Genomic DNA, 12,124 nt, shown 5'->3' with positions numbered 1-12,124 from the left:
ACAATAGTTGTTTAAGGTCAGGCTTTAACACAGTGGTTCTCAACCTTCTGCCCTTTAAATACAGTTCCTCATGTTGTGACCCAACCATAAAATTATTTTCGTTGCTACTTCATAACTGTAATGTTGCTACTGTTATGAATCGTCATGTAAATATCTGATATGCAGATGGTCTTAGGCGACCCCTGTGAAAGGGTCGTTCGACCGCCAAAGGGGTTGCAACCCACAAGTTGAGAACCGCTGCTTTAGCATTTTAAAGTCAAGAAGTCAGGAAAGGGTCACCATTTTTGAAGAAGTGACAAACTTGTTGTCCAACTTGTTTTTCTGTTCACCAGAGATGCCATATGGGTGCTGATGGATAGGTCCACTAAGCAACGGGCTCAGACTCCCCTTCCTCTTTGAATCTAGGAAGTGAGAATCCCTAGCAAGAGGTGTTATATAAGTAAGTTCTTTGTCTGTTTGGGCTGTGTGGCTTATAAACAAGAGACATTTATTTCTCACAGTTCTAGAGGGTGGGAAGTCCAAGATCCAGGCAGCAGCTTGGTGAAGGACCTCTTCCTGGTTCATAGCCAGTGGCTTCTGGCTGTGTCCTTCGTGGTAGACGGGATGAGGGAGCACTGTGGAGGCTCATTTATGAAAACACTATCCCATTCATGATGGCTCCACCCTCATGACATAATCACCTCCCCTCTAGGGCCCCACTTCCTGATGCCATTACATCAGGCTTTAGGATTTCAACATATGAGTGGGAGGGGAGAGACCCTAGCAGTGAGTTCTCATCACTTTCTAAAGCAAGCGTGTCAAACTCAAAGGCTAACACGGGCCACATAAACAAGGTTTAAGTTTATGTGGGCCGCAAAAAAACAAAAGCTTCAATTTTCATAGAAACGTGGGTTTATTTCGATGGACATGCTGAATACAAAGGGCTGTAATAAATGAGTAATCGTTAACATAAAATAATAGAACATTTTAATAAAAATTAATTTTTCTTGAACATTAACTTACCAGACACTGAATAACTGCACAAATTAATAAGCGTAAAGCAAATAAACCTATTTTTCTTGTTCTTCAAAAGCGAAATATTTCCTGTTGCGCACACCACACAAGTCAGTCCAAGACTAATGATGTGGCAATTGGCTGCTAAAATATTCGCTGCTGGTATTAGTGGAGAGAAATGGTGCGCCTGCACGTAAGGCGCGTAAGGGAAATGAATGCAACACGATTATAGTAATCAGTCCTTAGCGAACGTTGTAGTTCGTTATTATAATTATGTGTAATAGGATTTTGTAAAAATTAAGTTACGAAATTTTTATTAAAACATTTCTCACATACCGTTATATTGGCTGGGCTGCAAAAATATTTGTTGTGGGCCACATGTGGCCCGAGGGCCACGGGTTTGACTTGCTTGTTCTAAAGGTTCCAGGGTGTGTGAAAGGTGGAGGGAGCGACTGAAGACAATGGAGTGGAATGTGGTGCGTTTTTTGCAGGGAATTGGATGGAATCCATTGAGAATTCCCAAGTTTATAGACTTGCAAGAGACAGGCTGCCATGCTTGCCTATGGATAGGAGCTGTGAACAGGATTGGGGCTGTGAGACCCAGATTTGGAGGGCACCCTAATCCTCCTCGCAAATGTTATATGTAGATACTTAGTAAATATGACTGGCAAGTAACAGGTTACTCAACAGGTCTCAGCTCCCCTATCTGTGAAATGGAGAACATGAGACCCACCGTCCCAGACTGTGGAAAAGATCCAATGGGATGTGAGTGTAATCTTCCTGGCACCTAACAGGCACTTAGCGGATAGCAGCTGTTAGTCTTGTCATTTTAATTTTACACAGATCCCTTTGCAGCGGTTCTCAACCTGTGGGTCGCGGCCCCTTTGGGGGTCGAACGACCCTTTCACAGGGGTCGCCAAGACCATCGGAAAACACATATATAATTACATATTGTTTTTGTTGATTAATCACTATGCTTTAATTATGTTCAATTTGGAACAATGAAATGGGGGGTCTCCACAACATGAGGAAATGTACTAAAGGGTCGTGGCATTAGGAAGGTTGAGAACCACTGCTTTAGAGCTCGTTCAGATGATTGAACATGATAATAACTAACGAATGCTACCCTCAGCAGATGCAGATCTGTGGCTCCAGAGTGTATCCTGAGAGGTATCTCTAGGCTCCTGGCCCGATGTCTTGGCAGCGCCTTGATCTGAAGATGTCACCCCGGGTGCTGTGGGGCAGCCTCAGCCTGCTCCGCCTGGTGTGGTGTGTCCTTCCACAGACAGGCTACGTGCACCCAGATGAGTTCTTCCAGTCACCGGAGGTCATGGCAGGTAAAGCGCCCCAGGTGTGGCTGTGATTCATCACAGCAAAGTCTGGGTTGGAGCTGGTTGGATGTCCGGGGGGAGGGAGACACAAGGCTGTGCACGTGAGCAGAAAACCAGTGAGCCCCTCTGGAGTAAGAGCTTGCGAGTGGGGACCTCGCATCTCCTTCCCGAGGGTGACACTGACCTTCTGGATGATACTCATGAAATGCCGGCCTCTTTGGTGTTTTCCTGTTTGGACCAACAGTAGAGGTCACTGAAAAGAAAAGCTGTTTTGTATTTCTCGGGGAAGGATTTGAGTTGGGCTTCGCCGGGGTTCTTGTTCTGGCATTAAGAAGGGTTCAGCAATCTGAAGAAGGGCTGTGTGTGTAACTTAATAAAGAGTCCAGAGACGAAGTGTAATTTTGAAAGGCATTTGGGGGTCAGAAGAGCCTAGCTTAAGAAACCAAGACCTCCTTGTCTCAGGACCCCATGCTTTTTATTAACACAATTTGTCCTGAGGCGAGGCAGAGATATACACTTCAAAGGGTAGGGTTTCGTATACAGAGTCCATTGTCAGATTGGAAGAATTAGCCTACAGCTGTTCAGGTGTTTGGCCAGTAGGAGGCAATAACATGTAGATTAAGATGCCCTGAGCTGTCTGGCAGCAAGCAAGCAATTTAAGCATCCTTTTCCGGTTTGGGGAAATGCGCTTGCCACTCCAGATCCAGCCCTGCTGTCATGCTGGAATTGGCTCCCGGCAGGCTTCCTCAGTGCTTGGGAAAACTTAGAAAGAGAGGGTGGGAGGAGAGAGAGAGAGAAACATCAGTGATGAGAGAATTATTGATGGGATGCCTCCTGCACACTCCACACTGGGGATCCAGCCCAAAACCCAGCATGTGCCCTGACCAGGAATCAAACCATGACCTCCTGGTTCATAGGTCAACACCCAACCACTGTACCACACTGGCTGGGCTGTTGTTTTTTAACCAAAAAAGTAGTTCTGGAATATTTCTCTCCACTCCCTTCTACAACTGACCCTGAACGGTAGTGGGGCATTTCAGCATCTCATCCTTTAAGGATCATTCTCCCTCTAGGCATCATTTCCCCTCCTCAGCCTGGCCCAGTGAGAGCGGAGAACACAGAGCTCAGTCAGCATCTAGCAGCACTTGAGGATACACAGGTGCCCCAGAAGCCTTTCTTTGTAAATGTGATCTGGTCCCTCTGCAAGCGCAAAGCCCTCTTCACAGGATGGAGAGCAAACCCCAGGCCAAACCAGCACCTGTTGCTTTGATGGAAGCCATCGCACCCCTGAGCATGTTGCTCCCAACGCAGGTACCCTCTACCCAGTCCCCTGGGAAACTTTTCTTCTGTAGTTTTATATGAGGGCGAGGGAACCCAGACCTGGATGCTCCATTGTTAGAATTTATCTACCAGGTGGTGTAGAGCACATCATGAGGATGGTTGCTAGGGACCGTAAGGGTTCTCAGATGCTGGGGGCACATGGCTTCCTCCTCTCGGTTCCATATGGCTGCTCGAGCTCCAGCCGTCAAGTCTAAAACCAAGTCTTTGCAGCCACTGATGGGCATGCCTGCTCTCTCATACCATCTCCATCCCATCAGTCAGAATGTGTCACATGGCAACACCGAGCCTGCAAAGGAAGCTGAAAAATATAGCCTTCAAACCCGACCAAACATCCCACTGAAGAAGGGGGAGGGAGTGGATACTGGGGAGACTATTTAGCTATTTCTGCCACGTGGCTCAACGCTGGATTTAACTGGAAAGGTCCAGTCTTCCTTTCCACACTTTTTAAAAAACCGGAGCCAGTGAAAAGCAGCCAGATTGAGCTGATCCTAGCTTTTCTGTTTCCCTTTTGACATAGAGAGAGAATGGCTAACAGGCTGGACGAATAAGTAGGAGAAACAAAGAGCCCTAAACAAAACCAGCAGTGTCGTCGAGCATGAGAAGCTGTGGGCCTGAGTTGAGGTGCAGAAATGAAGCGTTTGTTTCCTTCACCCCACCCCTCAGAGCTCTGGGACACGGGGTGCAGGATCACAGGCCAGACTCAGGCAGCGAGTATTCTTTTAATGACACAAGTACTGCTTGAATATATTCTTCTTATGAAAAATTTAAATATCATAGACAAATCTAAAGTCACTTTTGACCATAGCTACATTGCTCATCCCCTTTCCCTTTCTCACACTGCCTACCCTGGAACACAGTCATAATTACAGAGACGGGTTTTTTACCTCACTTTGGAGACTTTAAACTCCGAGGAGAGGAATGGACCTTCCCCCTGATCCTCCCCATACACCTGTCCAGGGCACATTGTCACCTCACATCTCAGGAATGGTTCCTTCCCAGGGGGGCCTCAGACGGGCTGGACTCCCCTACATTCATTTCTAGTGCTGCATAACCAATCATCACAAACCCAGCAGCTTAAAACTGTCAGGTCACCGCTCTGTAAATTGGAAGCCCGGCATGGACTCTCTGCTCAGGGCATCACAGGGTTGAAATCAAAGTATGGCCCGGCCGAGTTCTTGTCTGGAAGCTCTGGGGGGAAATCTGCGTTCCAAGCTCATTCTTTATGTTGGAAGAATTTCGTTTATTTCAGCTATGGGACTAAAGCCCCCACTTCCTTGCTAAAAGTCAGCCAGGGGCTGATCTCGGCTCCTAGATCATGCCTTGCCAATGGCCCCCTCCATCTGAGACCGCAATGGTGCATCAAATCGTTCTAATGGTTTGGATCTCTGACGTCCTTTTCTGCTTTTAAAGGGCTCGTGTGATTATGTCGGGCCCATCTGCATTATCTCCCTGTCTGATGTTCTGCTGTCCCCCGGGACATAAACTAATCACAGGAGGAAAATCCATCATCTTCACAGTCCCAGGGTTGATCCAGGGAGTGTACGCTAGGGGGCTGGAAGATCCAGGTGGCCATCCTGAAGTGTTATTGTCGACCGTGTTCTCTGAGCTGGGGACTGGCTCACCCCCACTTCTCTCCGCAGAGGACATCCTGGACATCGAGGCCGCCCGGCCCTGGGAGTTTCATTCCAGCAGCGCCTGCCGCACGGTGGTCTTCCCGCTGCTGACCTCCGGCTTTGCCTTCTGGCTGCTCAAGATCTGGAAAGAACTGGGCCCACGGTCTGGCCTGGTAAGTGGCTATGCGCTGCTGGTGGGGCCCCGGCTCCTCCTCACTGCCCTCTCCTTTGCCCTGGACGTGGCCATATACCACCTGGCCCCGCTGTGGAGGGCGGAGCGCTGGAACGCCCTGGTCTTGCTGTCTGGTTCCTATGTCACCCTGGTCTTCTACACAAGGACCTTCTCCAATGCCATCGAGGGACTGCTCTTTGCATGGCTGCTGGTACTGGTATCGCCCCGTGTAGCTCGGAGCCCCGCACCGGGGAAGCCTGCTCGAGGCTCGTGGTGGCACAGCTGGCTTCTTGGGACCATCCTGGCTGCCGGCTTCTTCAACCGGCCCACCTTTCTGGCCTTCGCTCTGGTTCCCGTGTTCCTCTGGGGCATTTGCGGAGCCACGAACTCTGCCTTCAAGTCACTGACCAAGGCAGCCCTGGGGCTCCTCCCAGGAGCGACCATCACAGCAGCAGTGTTTGTGGCTGCGGACAGCTGGTATTTCTCCAGTCCGTTTACTAAAAGACCCAATACCCTTGTCCTGACACCTGCCAACTTCTTGCAATACAACCTGGATCCTCAAAACCTGGAGAGGCACGGCACACATTTGCGGCTCACTCACCTGGCTGTCAATGGTTTCCTGCTCTTTGGGATGCTGCATGCCCAGGCCTTGAGGGCAGGGTGGCAACAGCTGCAAGTCTGCCGCCAGGTCTTGGTACAGATGCGCTCCCTGAGGGTGTGGGAGGCCTGGAGACTGCTGCCCGGCCCCAGCTCTCACCTCCTGCTCCTCTACTTCACGCCCCTAGCACTGCTGTCTGCTTTTAGCCACCAGGAGGCTCGGTTCCTGATCCCCCTCCTAGTCCCCCTGGTCCTGCTTTGTAGTCCACAGACTCAGCCTGTGCCCTGCAAGGGCACCCTGGTCCTCTTCAATGCCCTGGGCGCCCTCTTCTTCGGCTGCCTGCACCAGGGGGGCGTCGTGCCCGGCCTGGAGCACCTGGAGCAGGTGGTTCATGCGCCTGTGCTCCCGAACGTACCTACCCACTACACACTCCTCTTCACCCACACCTACATGCCCCCGCGGCACCTCCTACACCTCCCCGCGCCGGGGTCACTTGTGGAGGTGATGGAAATGGGTGGGTCTGAGGATCCGGTCCTGTGCCAAACCCTGAACAACTTCACCAGACAACCGGCCTGCCGGGTGGCCGGTGGGCCGTGGCTCTGCCGCCTTTTTGTGGTGACGCCCGGCACCACCAGGCCTGCCACGGAGAAGTGCAGCTTTCCCCTCAAGAGTGAGACACTTGTGTTTCCCCACTTGACCCTTGAGGACCCACCGGCCATGTCCTCCCTGCTGAGTGGGGCTTGGAGGGACCATCTCAGCCTTCACATCCTAGAGCTGGGGGAGAAGCCCGACAACACGACAGAGAATCCGTGGCCGTAGATGAAGGCCCCACTCCACCTTCTCTTTGGGAAGCTGGGCTGGGACAGTCTGACTCTCTCCGTTCCCTTCCCTTCCAGAATTCCCACCACTGCCTCTCCTGTCCACAGCCCTTGCTTTACTTTCTGGGTAATCTGGCACCCTTCTGCCCTCAAAGACCAAAGATCTGACCAGTCACAGTCCTGATGCCAAGGTCCTGATGCCCCCAAAAATCTGTATAACCAATCGGTCCCTAATGTTGGTCCCTGCCCTATTCCTTCCAGAAACTGTGATGTTTTAAATATATAATAGCACCTTGTTGTGAAGAACAAGGATCTGAGAATGACATTCTTGACTGACCTCCAAACCTTCCAGGATGCCTTACCTCTTGATGTCACGACAACCCTTTGCTTCCTAGACACCTGGAAGGAGGCAGTGTGGGGATGGAGAGGGAGTAGGCAGTGCAGATTGAGGGGACCTGAGTTCTAGTCCCTGGTCTGCCATTCACTGTGTGATCTTAAGAAAGCTCCTTGCCCTAACCGGTTTGGCTCAGCGAATAGAGCGTCAGCCTACGGACTCAAGGGTCCCAGGTTCTATTCTGGTCAAGGGCATGTACCTTGGTTGCGGGCACATACCCACTGGGTGTGTGCAGAAGGCAGCTGATCGATGTTTCTAATTCTATCCCTCTCCCTTCCTCTCTGTAAAAACTCAATAAAAATATATTTAAAAAAAAAAAAAACCTCCTTCCCCTCCCCCAGCCTGTTTCTAACCTGTACGATGGATCAGAGCATCTCTGAGGTGTCTGCAGCTAACACTGAGTCATTCCTGGGTTTGCAGCACATGTGCCCTGGCTAGACAGGCTCTTCAAGCATGGAAGTGAGTGTGGCGGTATATTTAATTGCACTTTGGTGTCTGCCATCTTAGTGTTTGTTTGTTGTTGTTGTTTCTTAAATTAAAAAAATATTTTTATTGATTTCAGAGAGGAAGGGAGGAGAGATAGAAACATCAATGATGAGAGAGAATTATTTTATTTTATTTTTTTAAAATATATTTTTATTGATTTCAGAAAGGAAGGGAGAGGGAGAGATAGAAACATCAATGAGAGAGAATCACTGATTGGAAGCTTCCTGCACATCCCCCCCTGGGGATTGAGCCCGAAACCTGGCATGTGCCCTTAACTGGAATCGAACCGAGGACCCTTCAGTCCATAGGCTGACACTCTATCCACTGAGCCAAACCAGCCAGGGCAAACTGATACACTTTAAAGCGACTGTGGAAGGGCAGCAAAAGTAGTGGAATGTACTAGGCCCAACCAAGGTAATGGCACAGGTGTGCAGAGACCAGGACAAACAGCTTTATTTGGATTGAGAATTGGAGAATGTGGGGAGGACCTGAAAATAGCATACTGAACTAAAGAATAGAGATTAAATTCCAAAATGGCAGTCAGAACTCATCAACAAATGGACTCTACTTCCCAGCAGCCTTGCAGTTAGTGCAATCAATTAAAGGTCTGCAGGGAAATGTATTTGCCATTAAATTGGCCAAGCATGCCACAATTAAAAAAAAAAAAGTAGTTTGTTTTTCTCCCACAATTAAGTTTCCACAACACCTCCCCAACTACAAATATTACAAAAGAAAGTTAAAAATCACATTTTCTAGATCTTTAGACTTATTTTCAGCATTTAGCTCAAAGGTTTCACCGTCTTCAAAAAATAGTTCTCCTTAAACCTCATCAGCTAAAAGCTCTATCCAAGCACTGTGAAGACGGCCTTTGCTAGCCCATGGCAATTCTTTTCCCATTTCCCCTAAGCAGTTAGGGCTAAACAGCAGAGTGAGTCTCAGATTGGGGTAGAGGGGTAGGGGGGCACAATCGCTAATTTTCTCCAGGGCAAGATGGCATTGAAGCTTGATGGGAGAGCAGAACTGGAGAGACTTGAAGGCAGGGTCCAGACCCTGTATTCAGTCAGAGTCACTGCTGGAAGAGGAGGAGGAGGAGTGCTTGCCATGCTTATGGTGCGCCTGCGACTTTTTTTGAGCTTTCTTCGTTTTCTTCCGAATCTTCTTGTCCGTCACCATTCCTGGTGCTACCATGCCAGGAGCCAAGGGATTAATAGGAGGCATGCCAGGGGCAGGTGGTGGGTATGGAGGGGGATAGGGGCCTGATGGTTGGTATCCTGGATATGCTGGTGGTGGCACAGGATAAGGGGGCCCGACTGGGGGGAAAGCTGGATTCCCCTGGGGAGCTCCTGGGGGAGTGGGAAAGGGGCCAAGGGGAGTAGGAAACGGGCCCGGAGGAAAGGCAGGATTGACAGGCGGTGGATGGGCAGGATTGGAACCTCCAGGGTACCCGACATTAGGAGGATATGGATTTGGCCCTGGCTGCCCGGCACTGGGATTCCACATGGTCAGGTGTTCGCTACAGCCTTTACAACACCACCTTGGCTCGGCTCGAGAGAGAATTATTGATGGGATGCCTCCTGCACACCCCACACTGGGGATCGAGCCCAAAACCCAGCATGTGCCCTGACCAGGAATTGAACCGTGACCTCCTGGTTCATAGGTCAATACCCAACCACTGTACCACACTGGCCGGGCTGTTGTTTTTTAACCAAAAAAGTAGTTCTGGAATATTTCTCTCCACTCCCTTCTACTCCTGTCCCTGAACGGCAGTGGGACATTTCAGCATCTCATCCTTTATGGATCATTCTCTCTCTAGGCATCATTTCCCCTCCTCAGCCTGGCCCAGTGAGAGCGGAGAACACAGAGCTCAGTCAGCATCTAGCAGCACTTGAGGATACACAGGTGCCCCCAGAAGCCTTTCTTTGTAAATGTGATCTGGTCCCTCTGCAAGCGCAAAGCCCTCTTCACAGGAGGGAGAGCAAACCCCAGGCCAAAGCAGCACCTGTTGCTTTGATGGAAGCCATCGCACCCCTGAGCATGTTGCTCCCAACGCAGGTACCCTCTACCCAGTCCACTGGGAACCTGAGGAACTGTGGCTCTACACCTGTCCTCATCCCCCTCCTCACACCTCTGCCCTCTCATGAGAACAAGAGGCTGACAGGCCACAGAGATCAGTGAGCTGGAGGTCAGCACAGAGCAGGAGACCAAACCTGAGTCCTTTCCTAGTTCTGCCTTCTGCTGGCTAGAGCCGTGGGTCATCATGAAGTTACACCCTTCACAAGTATGCTGTTCTATGACTGCTACTAGGGTCTTAGTGCCACATCTTCCTCATGACTCCAACCTAAGGAAGAGGAAATTCAGTGGTACACTGCTAAACGTGTAGCAATGTCCTCTCGGGGGCAAAAAAAAAAAAAAAAAAAAAGTGCCCCAATTTGTAGCATTTGCCAATTTCTGTGGTGTCAATATTCCCACATGGCTGATTTTAAACTACAAAATGATGTTACTGAACTCCAAGTTGGGAGGAGATGCCAAGGATCTACTCATGAAATAGTATACGCTGTCCCCAGCGCACTATCAGATTTAAACTCTAGAGACCCGTTCATGACAACTCATTGTTCTTCTGGTTCATGTTTCGGCTATGGACCGCTCATTTGTCTTCCTACCCCTTAGTACTTAGCATTATCTCTGGCAAATGATAAGCACTTACATTGCAGCCAAAGATGGCATTCCAAAGGCCACCTTGGAGACATCCAAGACTCTAGGGTCCCAAACTCCTCTGGGCTTCTGCCTCTTCTCTTTCCCATTTGGATCGACAGCCATGAACTCCCTGGAGAAACTGTTGGTATGGCAGTCCATGTAGATTGTGGTGGTCTGAGCTCTAAATTTGTCTGTAAAGGGTGTGTATCCGTGTGGCATCAAAAGGTGAGTTGGAATTGCCCTGCAGGATGAGGGGATGAATTGCTTCCCTTTTAGGCAGAGCTTAGAATCTGAAAGGCATGCTAGGAGGCTGTTGTCAATGGGAAGAATTTGGTCTGTTTCTTTTCTTTTTAAAATGTTTTTATTGATTTTAGAGAGAGGAAGGGAGAGGGGTATATATATCAACACCAATCAGCTGCCTCCTGCACACCCCCTACTGGGGATCGAGCCTGAGACTGGGGCATGTGCCTTGACTGGGAATCTCTTGGTTCATGGGTTGATCCTCAACCACTGAGCAATAGCAGTTAGGCCTGGTCTGTTTCTTTAGTAACAGGGTAACTGGTGAGAAGGCAAGCCACTGACTACAAACACTGGAGGCGTTTACAATGAAGTGGGGAGGCATCTAGTAGGAGCAGAAAGGACCCAGTTTTCTCTGCTCCCAGACTCCTACAGAAATGAGGGTGTGTGTATGTGTGTGTGACTTCTTATCCACTCCTTCCACAAAAATTAATTATCTTGATTTCCCTTCTTACTAAATGGCCAGTTTGTCTAGAAATTTCATTGTTTCCTGCACTTCTTCCCTTTTTGTCTCTTCTAGAAAAAAACACTGAGTATGGAATTTATGTTGAGGTATGGATTTGGGCTGGGGACTGCTAATATTGTGCTACTCTGATATCCAGAGACCAATGGGTGGGACTGAGGCCAATGAGGCAGACAAGACAGTAGATTGAACAAGCTCTTTAGGCTCATCACTGCCAGGCTCCAAGGAAAATCCAACGAGTGGCCTCTAGCTGGGAGAACGATTTCTCCTGTGATGGGAGAGGAGGGTAGGATGCCAAACCAGGTCTTTGGTCATTAGGGGATGGGCCTTCTGGCCTCAAAGAGGATCACACAGCACCTCTGATGGGAAGACTGGGGGATGGGATGCCCAATGAGAAGTCTGACCATAAGGAAAGTGGAGGACAAGCTACTTTAGCTCCTCCATCCCCAGGGCAGGTCTCCGGCCCTCTCCAGCTTCCTGTGACTATCAGAAAAGCCAGAGTATAAATTCTGTTTGGTTACCCGCCAGTCTAAAAGCTTCTCCTGTGGCTCTGAGCTTTCTGATGGAATAACTGTGTAGCTTAACCAGAGGTGATCAGAAATTCAGTCAGAGGCCTCAAATGACTTGACCCTCTAAAATGGGAAACAGGAATCCAGGTAGCTTGTTCCTTCGTAGGCAGCAGTCCTAACACCCAGCGGTGACGTCAGGAGTGGGAAGGCAGGCATCGAAGATCAGGCCTGGTAAATGCCATGGAAAGCTGAATATGGACTTGGGACCTGGAGTTAAGCACCTGTATTCACATCCGGCTCCGTAAGGCCATGGGCAACTTAAGTAGCCTACCTTTCCCTATAAATGTTAAGGATTAAATGAGATAACCCATTCAGAGTGCAATTGGCCAGTGCCAACACAGAGTAAGCACTCAAT

The 12,124-nt window shown here is 49.5% G+C and overlaps 1 protein-coding gene and 1 pseudogene across 6 annotated transcripts in view; one reads left to right on the top strand and one right to left on the bottom strand.

Annotated features, from left to right (window-relative positions):
• PIGZ (phosphatidylinositol glycan anchor biosynthesis class Z) overlaps positions 1 to 8,537 on the top strand; it is a 24,904-nt gene extending 16,367 nt beyond the window's left edge. For 3 of the 6 annotated variants that reach the window (XM_070406494.1, XM_070406491.1, XM_070406492.1), the window contains 2 exons: positions 2,129 to 2,330; positions 5,159 to 8,537. In XM_070406494.1, coding sequence (XP_070262595.1) covers positions 2,186 to 2,330; positions 5,159 to 6,867 — 1,854 coding nt within the window. In that variant the 5' untranslated portion in view covers positions 2,129 to 2,185 and the 3' untranslated portion in view covers positions 6,868 to 8,537. Of the gene's footprint in view, positions 1 to 332; positions 440 to 2,125; positions 2,331 to 5,158 lie in introns of all 6 variants that reach the window. The other 3 variants (XM_070406493.1, XM_070406490.1, XM_070406495.1) reach the window with 3 other exon arrangements.
• Positions 7,896 to 12,124, bottom strand: LOC139003962 (proline-rich protein 13 pseudogene; annotated as a pseudogene).

Source organism: Myotis yumanensis, unplaced genomic scaffold (genome assembly GCF_028538775.1).
Source record: "Myotis yumanensis isolate MYYU_CA2020_CCGP unplaced genomic scaffold, mMyoYum1.0.hap1 SCAF_2, whole genome shotgun sequence".
Lineage (NCBI taxonomy): Eukaryota > Metazoa > Chordata > Mammalia > Chiroptera > Vespertilionidae > Myotis > Myotis yumanensis.
Note: the sequence above shows the minus strand (reverse complement) of the source record. Positions and strands in the feature narration are given on the sequence as shown.